Genomic DNA, 14725 nt, shown 5'->3' on the forward strand with positions numbered 1-14725 from the left:
TTTTAAACAGTTTTGACCAGTAAGCACCTTTCTTTGCTTTCTTTCTTTATGTTTATTTATTTTGAGAGAGAGAACCAGAGTGTGGGCGAGCGAGCGAGGGAAGGACAGAGAGAAACTGAGAGAGAATCCCAAGTAGGCTCCACGCTGACACAGGGCTCAAACCCATGAACTGTGATATCATGACCCAAGCTGAAATCAAGAGTTGGATGTTCAAATGACTGAGTGCCCTTTTTGCTTTGTTTTTAATTGAAAACTTCAGACACATTAAAGTAGAATTAGTATGGTGATCCCCTGCCCCACATCCATCACCCAGCTTCAGTCCCATCCACTCAGGGCTGTCTGATTTTATCTGTGCTGCCATGTGCATAGGTGATATTGAAGCAAATATCAGGTACTGTATCATTTCATGCTTAAGTACGTTAGTGTGTATCTCTAAAAGATAAGGACTCCAAAACTAGTCATACTACCATCATCCCACCTAAAAAATTAACAGGAATTCCTTAGTATTGTCAAACATCCAGCCAGTGGTCAAATTTCTGGAATGCATTCCTTTTTTTTTTTTTTTTTTTAAGTTTTCAAATCAAGATTTTTTTTTTTTTAAGTCCACACAAATCCGTGTCTTTGATATCTAAGTCTCTTAATCTGCAAATATTCTCCTGCCCTTTTTTCTCAGTTTATTTGTTGAGACTTACTTGAACAGGCTTCCTGGCTGCCTGGTGCGGAGTTGGCAGGGCAGGGGCAGGGAGGGCAATGGGAGTTTGTTGCAGTAACATAGGTGATGGAATGTGGCAAGGTCTGAGATGGAGGATGGGGCCAGGGTGGTGATAGTTAGCAGTGGGTTGGGGGCTGACAGAGCAGACTCTTCCAAGGAAGGCCAAGTAGGGGTTGGGTTTTGCAGAATGACTAGGAGTTTCCCAGTGGAGTGGGAGGAGGGGGCTTGAGTATCTGACTGTCCCTCTGGGTCTCCACTCTGGGCATGCTGACACAGAGTTTTGCCTCCTCCTTTTCTCTGACCTTGGGCCTTTCTCTGGTCTCTGCGTGTCCTCCCTGCCTCCCTCCTGTCTTTCCTTCCGTCCATCCATCCGCCCTCCCTCCCTCCCTCCCTCCCTCTCTCCCTTCCTCCCTCTTTCCCTTTCCTTCCTTCCTTCCTTCCTTCCTTCCTTCCTTCCTTCCTTCCTTCTTTCCTTCCTCTTTCTTTCTCTCATTTATTCATTCATTTATTATTTATTTATGTATTTATAATTTACATCCAAGTTAGTTAGCATATAGTGCAATAATGATTTCAGGGAGTAGAGTCCAGTGACTCATCCCCTACATATAACACCCAGTGCTCATCCCAACAAGTGTTCTCCTTAATGCCCCTTGCCCATTTAGCACATGCCTCCATCCACAAGCCCTCCAGCAACCCTCAGTTTGTTTTCTGTATTTAAGAGTGTCTTATGTTAGGGGAAGAGTGTCTTATGTTAGGGGCGCCTGGGTGGCTCAGTTGGTTGAGCATCTGACTTCAGCTCAGGTCATAATCTCGTGGTTTGTGAGTTCGAGCCCCGCGTCAGGCTCTGTGCTGACAGCTCAGAGCCTGGAGCCTGCTTTGGATTCTGTGTCTCCCTCTCTTTCTGTCCCTCCCCTGCTCATGCTCTATCTTTTTCACTCTCTCAAAAATAAGTAAACATTAAAAAACAAAAAGTAAGAGTCTCTTATGTTTTGTTCCCTTTCCCTGTTTTTATATTATTTTTGCTTCCCTTATGTTCATCTGTTTTGTATCTTAAATTCCACATATGAGTGAAGTCATATGATATTTGTCTTTCTCTAATTTCATTTAGCATAATACCCTCCAGTTCCACCCATGTAGTTGCAGATGGCAAGATTTCATTCTTTTTGATTGCCGAGTAATACTCCATTGTGTGTGTGTGTGTGTGTGTGTGTGTGTGTGTATACACACATATATATACACCACATTTTCTTTATCCATTCATCCATCGATGGACATTTGGGCTCTTTCCATACTTTGGCTATTGTCAGCAGCACTACTATAAACATGGGGGTGCATGTGTCCCCTCGAAACAGCATACCTGTATCCCTTGGATAAATACCTAGTAGTGCAATTGCTGGGTCGTAGGGTAGTTCTATTTTTAATTTTTTGAGGAACCTCCACGCTGTTTTCCAGAGTGGCTGCACCGGTTTGCATTCCCACCAGCAATTCAAAAGGGTTCTTCTTTCTCCGCATCCTCACCAATATCTGTTGTTGCCTGAGTTGTTAATGTTAGCCATTCTGACAGGTGTGAGGTGTATCTCATTGTGGTTTTGATTTGTATTTCCCTGATGATGAGCCTTCTTTCTAGGAAAGTACCACTGCCCAGTGCTATTCACCGTGTTCACCAACAACACCCACATCGTAGCTGTCAAGACCACGGGCAATGTCTATACCTATGAGGTGGGTTCTTGGGAACTGTGTCCCATGCAGGCTCTTTGGGTGTATGCTCCAGGGAAACCCTGGGCTGGCGTTAAGGTTGCACTGGGTGCAGTGGGCACAGCCTGTCCCCGTGGAGCCTACATTCTGAGAGCTGTCAGCACAGACAGGAAGAGGTGTGCCCTTCCTGCAGCCTCCAGACCTGAAACCTGGCCAGTTCTTTTGTACCCCAGGGGTCCTTCCCACCATCTTCATCTTCACTGACCGGGCCCTGGAAGGGAACCTGTACTCTGAGGGCAGGCCTGGGGCTGAGGGGAGCACGGAGCCCCCCTCCACCGCGTCCTGGTGGAGTCCCCAGGAGGAGCAGATGCAGGCTGGTGGGCAAGTGTGAGGGTGAGGAGGCCCTGATTTCCATACCTGTCCTCCTGCTCTGGGTATGCCAGCACAGGGTACAGAGCAGGGTGTGGGCCCCATGTTGCAGGGAAACCCTCCCTGAGATGTTATCAGACCTGTCACCAGCTGTTGGCAGGGTCCTGGTGGCCAGTGCCACCCTAGGGGCTCCAGGGGTCACTTTTGCCCAAAGAGTGCACAGGTTTGGTGGAAGAGCTTTGATAGAGATGCATGGCTGGCCTTGTTGAGCCTTCGTATTGACATAAGATGTGTATCATAAGAGTGTCCTTTGGTGAGCTTTGCTCAAATGGCTGAATTTGAATCTTTCAGGCTCATCAAGCTCCGCCCTCAGTGGTGGGGCCACTGCTGTGAGCCCTTGGTGGGTCCCGTCTTTTTCCTCACCTCTGAGATGGCGCTGTCATCTGGGTGGGCTCCAGGCTCCTGGTGCCAGCATTGGGGCCAGCACTGTAACAGTGGGCTCTCTCTTGGCTGTAGGCAGTGGAGCAACTAAATATCAAGGCCAAGAACTTCCGAGACCTGCTGACAGACGAGCCCTTCTCTCGGCAGGACATCATCACCCTCCAGGTGGGTGTCCCCTTCCCACTGCTGTTCCCAGGAGGGACCGTGGCACCCCTCTGCCAACCCCACCTTTCCACCCAGGCTCTGTAACCTGCCTGCTGTTTCCCAGCTGCCCTCAGCTCCTGGCAGCACCCCTGCTCTCTGTCAGCCTGGGCCTTCACGAGGCCGCTTCACATCTCTTCTTCCAGTGCCTTCCCTTGCTACGTCAAGGCCGCTCCTCTCTGCCCCAGAGCCATCTCCGTATCCAAGTGGGAAAGGATGGGCTGGTGTGTGCTCTACCCCAGTGGTGAGCGTAGGGCTAGGGTGTGCCTCTGAGTGTCAGAGAGTGGGTTCCTGAAAGACCTGGACTTAGAAACCAGGGGTGGACTTTGTGGACCCCTCCCATCCAGGGCTTGTCCTGTCCTCATCGGAGGTCCGTGCACATTCCGTCCCACAGTGTAGGCTTGCTATCACCAGGACCTGAGGCACCAAGGGGTCTGTGGCAGCCAGCCGAAGGGAGCGTGGGGTGTGGCATGTGGGAGGCTAAGATGGGTGCCCCATTCTGCCTGCATCCCCTCCACGAAACTCCATCCGTCCCATGGCTGCCTGATGCGAGACATGCTCATCTTCCGTGTGCTAGGGAGAAGGGGACACAGTTTGGAGAGCAGCTAGCCATTTATATCACTGTCCCCACCCCACCCCTGCTCCTGGCAGTGCTCAGGCAGAGCCCTCTCCTGACCCCTGACACCCACCCTCCATTCCCTGCTCGACACCCCAGATCTCTGTGCTGCCACTGGCCTCTCCTTCCCAACCCCAGCACTCAGGCCACCTGCCTGCCTTGCTGCCTGGCTCACTGTGCTGTGTGTGTTCTTTTTGCTGCAGGACCCCACCAATTTGGACAAATTCAATGTCTCCAACTTCTTTCATGTGAAGAATAACATAAAAATAACAGATCCTGGTAGGTGCAACGGCAGCTGGTCTGGGTACCAGGGGTTTGGGTGCCAGTGCTTTCTGGGTAAAGCCCTCGCCTTCCTGGGGCTGGAGCATCCAGGAGTCTTGCTCAAGCCTAGACTGGCTACACTTAGCTTCTGTGCTGAAGTTGGTAGGACCTTGTTGGCCCATGCCTGCCCACAGGGGGCCTGTTGTGGGCGTCCCAGCTGGGGCCAGTATCCTTGGTGCCCACCGCCTCATGCCATGGAGGCCTGGCTGCCGCCTCTTCCCCACTCAACACCCAGCTCCATGGCCCTTCTAGGCCGCTTCCTCTCCCAGGTCCTCCACTCGCTTCTTAGAGAAATTGGCTCTGTTCTCATTGTGGGAATAGGTAGTCAGTGAGGGGTGGTGACTGTGGCCTCTGCTCAGCTAGTTGGTTGCTGCTCCCAGTGTCATTTGGTGCAGGGCTGTGTATGAGCCACTGGGGCCAGGTCACGGCTGGGGACAGACCAGAGCCGACTGTGGAGAACACTGTGGGCGGGTTGACTTGTACCCTTGTGAGCCGTTTCCTCGCTCTCTCTCCCTCTGCACACCCTTTTCTTCATCATAGCTACCAGGAAAGCGTCACTGTGATGGAGGTTCAGGTTACCCAGCCTAAGTCCTAGCCTGGGCTTCCACTATTACAGCAGGCTCTGGCCTCCTGTCCCTGTCGTGCACATTTGGGGACATTGCTGGGGGCTCAGCTGATCAGGGCCACTGTGCTGTTTTATAGATGAAGAAAAGGCCAAACAGGACCCATCTTATTATTTGAAAAATACAAACGCCGAGACCCGAGAGACGCTGCAGGAGCTCTACAAAGAGTTCAAAGGGGACGAGGTTCTGGCTGCCACCATGAAAGTCCCAGAGAAGAAGAAAGTGGACAAGCTGAATGCTGTGAGTAGGCAGAGGGCCACACAGCTGCCAGCTCAGCCAGCCTGCGCAGCTCAGCCCCTCAGAGGTCTTGGTGAAGGGACTCATGGAGGCCTTGGGATACACTTGGAGAGGGGTGGCCAGGACCCCTCAGAGCCCACGTGCCCCTTGGAGGCCCATAGGAGGGCTGCATTGAAAATGGGCCTCAGGAGGCTGGGGATGGCAGGTGGGGTGCTGGAGGCCACACATGGCCTGTTCGGGCAGGGCTATGGGGGATGAAGGGGACAGAGGGGGCTCTGAGGCTCCATCCTTAAAGAATTATCCAGAAAAATTTGCAAAAGTAAGAAAAGAAAGGTTGTGGTTAATAATCCCATTCCTCTAAAACAACAGTGCTTAGTATTTTGATGTATTTCCTTCTAATGGGGAGAAATCTTTTTTTTCCCACTGTCTTAGATAAAAATAAAACCTATTGGGGTTTATTTTTTCCTGATTAAAAAGGCAGTGTGTTTACTGTAAAAAGTTGAAACATTTGCAAAAGAACTAGAGTCCCTGGTACTGTGAATACCAGAGGTGACCAGTTTCTACTTACTTCCAGGGTTTCAGTTTACATGAGAGCCTTGGCCAGCTCAGCCTCAGCCTTCTGCACAGGCGGGGCCCTGTGTTGCGAGCACCCTGGCTCGGTCCCCTCAGTCCGTGAGCTCTTAGAGGGCCCAGCCCCCAGGAGGTCCCTGCTGGGCTCTGTGGGCGGCGGCCATGGACAGTTTCTTGGAGGAAGGGCACCAAGCAGGGCCTGAGCAGTGGGGCCCCAGCCTCTCAGGGCACCACTAATGCACCCATGTGGTTTCCTCTCCAGGCGCACTATTCCACCGGCAAGGTCAGCGCCTCCTTCACCTCCACTGCCATGGTTCCAGAGACTACGCACGAAGCAGGTAGCTGCCTTTGCACCTTCATCTCCAGCAGTGCTGCTTAACAGCGTCCAAGGGCAGGGCGCCCCCTTGAGCATCACTCTATCGTGCCTGGCCTTCATGGGTGCTTAGGCAACTCAGGCATGGTCAGGCAGCCATAGGCCCTTTTGGAAAGTATGTTTGTCCGGGATGGCAGAGGCTGCCGGGGGGCCAGGCCGGGAGTAGAAGGTCCTCCCTCCACCTGCCGGGGCTGCCCTGCCTTGGGCTCCAGCCCACGTCCCACCTTGGCACTGTCCCCACGCCCCTTCCTCTTGTGTTCTCAGCCTGCCAAGTCCCCACCATCCCCTTTGCCCCTCCTAGCCTGCTGTGTCCAGGCTTTTCTAGTACCTCCTTAACCTCTGAGCCCTTCCTCATCCCTCTACCTGTACACTCACCCTGTCCTGCCACTGTGGCCCCTGTGAGCCTATGCTCAGACCAGGAAGACTCTTGGGCTCTCCCCAAAGCTGGGGCTGCGTCCCCGGCCCTAGAGTCTGGTGTGGGGTGGGCTTGCCCGAGATGGAGGGCAGCACAGAGCTCTGGCCTCGGTTTGCAGCTGCCATCGATGAGGATGTGCTGCGCTACCAGTTTGTGAAGAAGAAGGGCTATGTGCGGCTGCACACCAACAAGGGCGACCTCAACCTGGAGCTGCACTGTGACATGGTAGGTGGCTGCCATCCCCTCCACCTAAGTCCAGGCCCTTGCCAGGGTCTTAAATACATAGCTGCACTTGGCACATGCTCGTGGTACAAAATTCTACTTGGTCTCCAGAAAGTATGGTGCCCCCACCTCCCTTTCTGTTAGGGACCCTGTTAGCGGTGCACTGCATTTCCTTGGTCCGTGCTCTGAGCAGTTGCGTGCACAACCTTCACACGAAAGGGGTCAGGCTCCACACACACACCCCTGCCCCCCACTTGTTCAAGTGTCTCTCCACGGCCCTGGCTTAGGGTCACGGCAGATACAAGTGTCTTGTCATTTAGCTTCACAGGTCCTTCTTTACCATGTCTGGGCTGGGCAACAGACCATTGCCCCTGCATGGTAAGGGCCCTGGGTGGCAGTTGTGATCCTTGCATCAGTTGCTCCTTGCCTCACAGAAGTATCTGGGCTATTTTGTAGACACCAAAAACCTGTGAAAACTTCATCAAACTCTGCAAGAAGCAGTATTACGATGGCACCATCTTCCACAGATCCATCAGGAACTTTGTGGTGAGTGACAAGAGTCAGCACTGGCCAAAGACTTGCTTCTCTGTAGGGGCCCTGTGACTCCTGGCCAGTGTGAGTCCTGCAGGTGACTCCTGGGAGTCATTCCTATGAGCCCCTTTTTTTCAGGGCAGAGAGCCTGCAGGCTGACCCCTAAGAGTCCCCAGCCTGGCCACACTAGGCTTGTGCAGAGAAGTGGCCTGGGAGGGCCTTGTCCTCACCCAGAACTCCCTTGAGCCCCCTGGCAGGTGGGGAGTTCATTCAGCCAGTGGTGGTGGACGGTGGCAGGAGGGCCAGGCAGGGCCTCGGGCTCAGGGGTACAGCTTGCTGACTGGCTTCTTGTCTTCTCACAGATCCAGGGGGGAGACCCCACTGGCACAGGCACAGGTAGGTACTAGTATGGGGGCCACCGTGGCAGCTTTGGCTGCTTCATAGGCCGCGAGGGGGTAGGTGGGTGCAGGCTGTGCTGAGAGCTCCAGATGTGGAATCTGACAGACCAGCCACCAGCTTGCTGTGTGACCTCAAGCACATCCCTCATTTTTCTCATTTTGAGATGGTTGTAAGGCCTGGTTAGAGGATGAAAAGCAACATGTTGCCTTCTTGCTGCCTCTTGAACCCTTCAGCCTGTTGGCTCCTTGGGCCTGGGCCACTCCCTCACCCCACGTGGTGTGAGCAGTAATAACCTGTGGTTTTCACCTTCTACTCCTTGTACTAGGGACCTGGCCCCATGTAGGGGCTCTGAAGGACCTGGGGGCTGGGAGGAGTCCGTGGGGAGATAGTGATGAGGGTCCCTCGGGGCCAGGGCTGCCCTCTGAGGTACTTGGCAGCAGTGCCCCTTGGGACTCAACACACATTTCCAGAGCTGGGCTTCGTCCTTCGGGCTGCACTTGGCCTGGGACCCAGTCATTCTTACTGCCAGTCATGCTGCTTTCTCTTCCAGGTGGGGAGTCGTACTGGGGAAAGCCCTTCAAAGATGAATTCCGGCCCAACCTCTCGCACACGGGCCGGGGTATCCTCAGCATGGCCAACTCAGGGCCCAACACCAACAAGTCTCAATTGTGAGTCAGCCGGCAGCTGTGGGTGGGTCCTCCCTCTCAGCTTTGCCCTAGAGAGCATACACTACCTGAATCCCACCCAGAAAGTGGGCAGCACTCCGGGGGGAGACTCACCACTCCCCCACCCCCCAAGTGTGTGTGCTTTGTATGTGCTCATGAAAGAATAGACATGGGTGGTTACACAGAGACCCAGAGCGGCTGTAGGAGGCAGATGCGGGTGTGGGTGTGGCTGGCCCGGGCTGTGGGGAGAGTGCATGATGGGGGGCAGGGGCGGCTAGAACTTGTAGTGCATTTCTGGAAATGGGGAGACCCAGTGAGGGTGTGAGAATTCTGCTTGCAGCATTGAGGTGTGAGATGCTTGGGACACTCAGCCTGGTCCTAGTGGGTCAGCCAAGGGGGTGAGAATGAGCTGGAAGTAAAGACCTGGCCACCCTGGTCTAGATGAAAAGGCGAGGGGTGAGGGCCCACCGGAAGTGAGTGTGGGAAGGGGAACAGCCAGACTCAACCTGGGAGGGACAGGGGTGGGGGATGTCTGTGGGGCAGCGGCAAGACAGTTTTCCGGAGGAGCCTTGCACAATGGGGCTGGCAGGGCAGGGGAGATCGGTCTGTGCAATGTGGGGGCCGATGATGGTGGCATCGAGCGGGGCAGGAGTGGTGGCTTTCCTGGACGTTTGATGGGATTCCCCCGCAGAGCCGTGCAGCTGGGTAGAATGGGGGTGCCCAGCCAGGCAGGGTTTCGCTTGGCCTCAATCATTCCCTCTCTTGGGAGCTGGAGGAGTTCACTGAGTTTCATTGTTTCTGATTTTTAAAAGTCTTTAGTTTCTGCTTGTTCTTTGTCAACTCTTTCCTCTTTGCTCACTTTTTATGAGGAAGTTTGTGTGTGCATATGTATATATAATCTGGAATTAGGCCCTGATTTACACAAGGATGTAACACGTGCCTGGGAGGAGGTGGGGAAAGGAGCTGGGCCTCTCCCAGAACACCTGCTGGAGGAGCACCTTCTCTGTAGGAAGCACTCAGCAGGAGGGCCCTGGCTTAGGATGTAAAGGATTTATGGAAAATCACCTGGAACGAGTCACCTAAACTAGGGGACCATCAGGATACAAAAGGGGCCTCCCTTGAGAGAGGACACCCTGGGGCCCAGGCAGTCCCAGCACCCCCTTCTCCACTGTGCCCGTGGTGTCTGGGGCCAACCAGGCACACTTGACAGGGGCTCTGATGGGCACCCTCATATTAGAGGTGAGTCAACGGCAGGGGTGCCTGCGTGGCTCAGTCCGTTGAGTGTCTAACTTCGGCTCAGGTCATGATCTTGAACTTACAGTTCGAGCCCGGCCTCAGGCTCTCTGCTCTCAGAACAGAGCCTGCTTCAGATGCTCTGCCCCACTTTGTCTCTGCCCCGCTTTCTCTCTGCCCCTCCCCTGTTCTCTCAAAAAGTAACATTAAAACAAAATATTATCTGGGATCTTGTCAAATGGAAAATACCTGGGAAAAACATCTGGAATGTCAATGACTAAAAAGCTCTTAAAAATACAGGGGCACGTGGGTGGCTCAGTCGGTTGAGCATCTGACTCTTGATTTCTGTTCAGGTCTTGAGCCTCAGGGTCATGGGACCAAGAGCCCCGAGTTGGGCTCTGTACTGACAGTGTGGAGCCTGCTTGGGATTCTCTGTCTCCCTCTCTCTGCCTCTCCCCAACTTGTGTGCGTGTGCATGCGCGTGATCTTTTTCGCAAAAATAATCATTAAAAAAAAAAGACTTTTTGAGAGAGAGCGTGCATAAGCAGGGGAGGGGCAGAGAGGGAGAGAGACAGAGTATCCAAAGTGGGCTCTGTGCTGACAGCAGACAGCCCAGTGTGGGGCTCGAACTCACAAACCACGAGATCATGACCGGAGCCAAAGTTGGACGCTTAACCAATGGAGCCACCAGGTGCCCTGATTTTATTTTTTTCTCAAGCTGTACACCCAGTGTGGGGCTTGAACTTAAAACCCCAAGATCAAGAGTGCATGCTCCACCGATTGAGCCTGCCACACACCCCAGATTTTAAGATCATTTTATCTACAGCAGACTATGGGGGTTCTAATTGGAGTGATGTGATGTTGATAGTTTGGAAGGATAGATGTATGACCTCTTCCATTTATGAATGTGTCTTGACATTCTGTGAGGCTGTGTTTTATATCTTTTAATGTGGCTTTATAGTTTTCTTCACCTGGGCTCCCTGCCTTCCTGGATAAGCCTGTTCATTAAGGATTTTATGACTTGTGATATTTTTGTAATGAGAATTCTTTTCCAATTCTGTTGCGCATGTGGAGAAAGCCTATTTTATTTATTTATTTATTTACATTTATTTATTTATTTTTGAGAGAGAGACAGAGCACAAGCAGGGGATGGGCAGAGAGAGAAGGAGACACAGAATCCGAAGCAGGCTCCAGGCTCCGAGCTGTCAGCACAGAGCCCGATGCGGGGCTCGAACTCACAAACCATGAGATCATGACCTGAGCTGAAGTCGGATGCTCAACCGACTGAGCCACCCAGGCGCCCCGAGAAAGTCTATTTTATATCTAGCTACTTTATCAAATCATCTTATAACTCAGATAGTTTTTGTTAAGAGTGTCTTGGGTTTTCTAGATACTCACGTTTATCAGCACAAGGTGGTGTTCTGTCTTCTCTTCTAGTGTGAACATCAGTCACTTCATAGGCCTGTAAGGAGAGGAGTGGGCGTAACATGCTGTTTTGCCATCTGATCAGATTTGTTTTGGGGCCTACTTTTTTGGAGAGACTGTGGCATTTCCAGATGTTTTTCTCTTAGCATCTGTTACTATGGTCCTATGGTTTTCCTTTCCTCCTGGAATTTGTGGATGTATCCTCTGGGCTGACCAGCCTTGCTGTCTGTCAATCCTTTGTTCTGGAGTAAACCCGGTCTGGTCCTTGCTGTGCAATGATGGTCCGACGACCACTGTTTTAGACCATGTGCCACTATCTATCTTCTGGAGCCAGGTGTGGCTTGTCAGAACTGGTTTGGTGGGACCAGAGTCTGAGAGGGTGCAGCCTACACAGTGAGCCTGCCCTCACTTTATAGCCTGGGGTGGTTAAACTTAGATTGGAGTCAGCTGCTTGTTCAGTTAGCTTGTGAAGGACAGCTTTTGCAGATCATTCACTCTAATTCCTTAGTCAGATTCCACTCCGTGGGCCAACTGGCCCACGTTTCTGTTTTGCCAGAATGTAACTGGTCCATGTCTAGATTTCCAAACTTGCTTCCATGGCATCTCTTTTCCTGTTGCTCACCGTATCTCCTTTCCCACTCTCCTTAATGGCTCACGAAAGGCTTCTCTGTTTTTACTTCATGTAAGTTCCCTCAGTTTCCATCTTTAATGGCTTCTTCCTGTTTCTCTTCTCTTTCTCTCCTTTCTTAGCCTCGCGTCTTGCTCTCCACCCTGAAGACATTTGAGTCTGTATATGTTGACGGCACTTTCTTCTTAGGTCAAAGAACTAATTTGAGACTTCCTTTCTATTATGTCTTTGCCCTTTCATTGTTTTTCTGTTTCCTTTTTTTTCTTTGGGACTATTTCATTCCCTTTTAAGGTTCCCCATGTGTGTTAGAAATGAGTGGTAGTGAGTGACCCACTCGGTGGCCAGAGTTAAGGTCTGCACAGTTGTGGGTTTTGACGTCTGTGGACACCTGCCCGCTGGCCTTGTCATTGGGTCAGACCTGGTGGGCCCCAAGGGAGTGCTGTCCCTGGAGGAATGTGCTTCAGCCTTCCGTCCCTGCCAGGTGTGTGTGCGTGTGTGCATGCTGTGGGTTGTCGGGGATGTGGGTGGCATCGCACCGTGTCCCAGCAGGCTGCCCGGCCTGCACCACTTCCAGGGGTGTGGCCTCATGCCCTTATGCACCGGGATCTGCCCCAGAATGCTTTTGCCTCCATCTCTTGTTAAACATCTCCTTCCATCCTTTAACTTGGAGCTTTCTAGATCCTTGAAGTCTTGGGGCTGTCTTTCTAACAGCACATGCTGGAGTGGGGACTATTTTACCTCAGCCTGACAGTCATAAGTGCATACCTCACTTTCCAGATGGTGTCTGGATTGCTTTCTGTTACCTTCATTTGTGCTTTCTAGTCACCCTTTTAAAAAATATTTTTCGGAGCACCTGGGTGGCGGCCAGTCGGTTAAGCGGCCGACTTTGGCTCAGGTCATGATTTCGCGGTCTGTGAATTCGAGCCCCGCGTCGGGCTCTGTGCTGACAGCTCAGAGCCTGGAACCTGTTTCAGATTCTGTGTCTCCCTCTCTCTCACCCTCGCCCGTTCATGCTCTCTCTCTGTCTCAAAAATAAATGTTAAAAAAAATAAAAAATATTTTTCATTTCTTTCTCCTGATTTGGAAGTTAGATGTGTCACTTAAGTAGATTTATTTAAAGTCTGTAGTTACTAGTTGTCTCTCTCCCTCCCAGACAGATCCTTCCAGTCCTGGCCCCCCAGCTCTACCATCTCACATTAGTATAGTTAGGCATTTAAATTTCACTCATTTTTATACCAAACTAGATGTAAAAATTTACTTGGTCAGTGTTTATGGGTATTTACCCATGTTCCTCAGTGTCTTTGCTCCCTTTCCTGCTCGTGTCCTTTCTTCCAGTTCAGAGTCCCTGCTCCTTGAGCTGGTGTCACACTGGTGTGGGCTCTGGTGTCCAGTTTCCCCAGCCACTCACTCCCCCAGCAGCCTCTCCCTGCAGGCTTTGGCAGTGTCTGCCCGACAGGAGGTGGCAGTAGCCGGGTCTGGAGGCATAGCCTCTCCTGCTCTTTCCCAGGCAGCTGTGCCCTGGGCCTCTTCCTGGGGAGCCAGGGGTCCTGGTCCCCTGGACGGGCAGGGCATGAAGGCCACACACGCGAGTGAGCTCCAGCTTCCCAGAATAGCTCTTGAGGGACGAGGACGCCTGGTTTGTGCCCAGAAGCCATGACCCAAGTCAGGCTGGGTGGGGGAGCTTGCACGCTCGTCCTGATGCCCTCTCTTCCTTGCCCAGCTTTATCACCTTCCGCTCCTGCGCATACCTTGACAAGAAGCACACTATCTTCGGGCGGTAAGAGAAGCTGCTGCTGAGGTCTGGGGTGCGGGTGGGCTTCTTCCCCAGTGGGACCCTCTCACTGCCTTTCCCCCTCGCCTGGCTCCATGCTCATTTGCCCTCATCACCATCACTGCCACGGTCATGGCCATGCAGACCTGCTGGCTGAGAGGAGCTCTAGCCCCCTCTGGCCGGCTGCCCTCCCTGAACTCACCCCCCTCAGGCTCTCCTCTGGATGGTTCCAGTTCTCAAGTCTGGTCCATGTTTGTTCTCTGTCCTCTTGTTTTGTGAAGGCCCGGATGGTATTTCCAGTTTCCTGGCTTCATGGTCTGTCACAACCCTCAGCTCAGCTGTCTGTAGCGCCAAAGGCACTAGCATAGAAGCAATGGGTGTGGCTACGTCCCAATAAAACTTTGAACAAGCCAGGTGGCCCACTGGCCCTGCTCTTACCTCTCCCCTCAGCCCCTCCTCCTTGGGCCATGGCCCTCACCCCTATGGGACCTTCTCAGGCCCATCCTCTGCCCTTCTTCCTGGCATGCCACAGGGACTTGGCTTTTGGGGGTTCACTGCCTGCAGCACAGAGTACCCCTGTCCCCCTGCCGCAGGGTTGTTGGGGGCTTTGACACACTGACAGCCATGGAGAACGTGGAGAGTGACCCCAAAACTGACCGCCCTAAGGTATGTACTCAGGGAGAGTAGAGGGACCGCTGCTCAGGCCTGGCATCAGGCAGGTGGCTTAGGAGGGGCCTGCTGCCTTCTGCCGGCCCCTCATTTGCCTCCCTCTGCTGCTAGGAGGAGATCCGCATTGACTCCACCACGGTGTTTGTGGACCCCTACGAGGAGGCTGACGCTCAGGTGAGGGGGCCTCAGCCACCAGGTGGGCAGGGCTTCTGGGGAACTTGCCCAGCCTGAGGAGCTCCGGGCCAGCTGTTGTCCTGTTCCCTCACAGATTGCTGAGGAGCGGAAGAAGACGCAGCTCGAGGAGGTGGCCCCAGAAAGCACAGTGAAAACAAGCCAGCCCAAGCCGGGGAGCCAGGGCCCCCAGACGTACCGCCAGGGGGTGGGCAAGTACATCAACCCGGCAGCCACGTGAGTGGACCGAGGGCTGTTGTCCCGTTTTGCATGGTGCTCTCCAAGCTTACCAGTGCCCACGGGTCAGAACCCACCAGTGGTGAGGACAAGCAGGGGCCATGGGGGCCACTGCGCAGGCTGGGGATTGAGGACTTGGGGCTGGGGGTACGTGGCTGTGTGACATCACGCTGAGGGGAGCCGTGGGAGGGTGTGGGCCCC

General features: G+C 53.1%; 1 protein-coding gene across 3 annotated transcripts in view; it reads left to right on the forward strand.

Moving 5' to 3' along the window:
• The window catches only part of PPIL2 (peptidylprolyl isomerase like 2), a 30435-nt gene that overhangs the window by 13223 nt on the left and 2487 nt on the right, over positions 1 to 14725 (forward strand). For all 3 annotated transcript variants that reach the window (XM_043558218.1, XM_043558217.1, XM_043558219.1), the window contains exons 7-19: positions 2340 to 2431; positions 3293 to 3382; positions 4238 to 4313; positions 5058 to 5218; positions 6048 to 6123; positions 6692 to 6798; positions 7252 to 7341; positions 7689 to 7722; positions 8276 to 8393; positions 13397 to 13453; positions 14041 to 14113; positions 14228 to 14290; positions 14385 to 14524. In XM_043558218.1, coding sequence (XP_043414153.1) covers positions 2340 to 2431; positions 3293 to 3382; positions 4238 to 4313; positions 5058 to 5218; positions 6048 to 6123; positions 6692 to 6798; positions 7252 to 7341; positions 7689 to 7722; positions 8276 to 8393; positions 13397 to 13453; positions 14041 to 14113; positions 14228 to 14290; positions 14385 to 14524 — 1177 coding nt within the window. The remainder of the gene's footprint in view (positions 1 to 2339; positions 2432 to 3292; positions 3383 to 4237; positions 4314 to 5057; positions 5219 to 6047; positions 6124 to 6691; positions 6799 to 7251; positions 7342 to 7688; positions 7723 to 8275; positions 8394 to 13396; positions 13454 to 14040; positions 14114 to 14227; positions 14291 to 14384; positions 14525 to 14725) is intronic.

The sequence above is a fragment of the Prionailurus bengalensis genome, chromosome D3 (assembly GCF_016509475.1).
Source record: "Prionailurus bengalensis isolate Pbe53 chromosome D3, Fcat_Pben_1.1_paternal_pri, whole genome shotgun sequence".
Taxonomy (NCBI): Eukaryota; Metazoa; Chordata; class Mammalia; order Carnivora; family Felidae; genus Prionailurus; species Prionailurus bengalensis.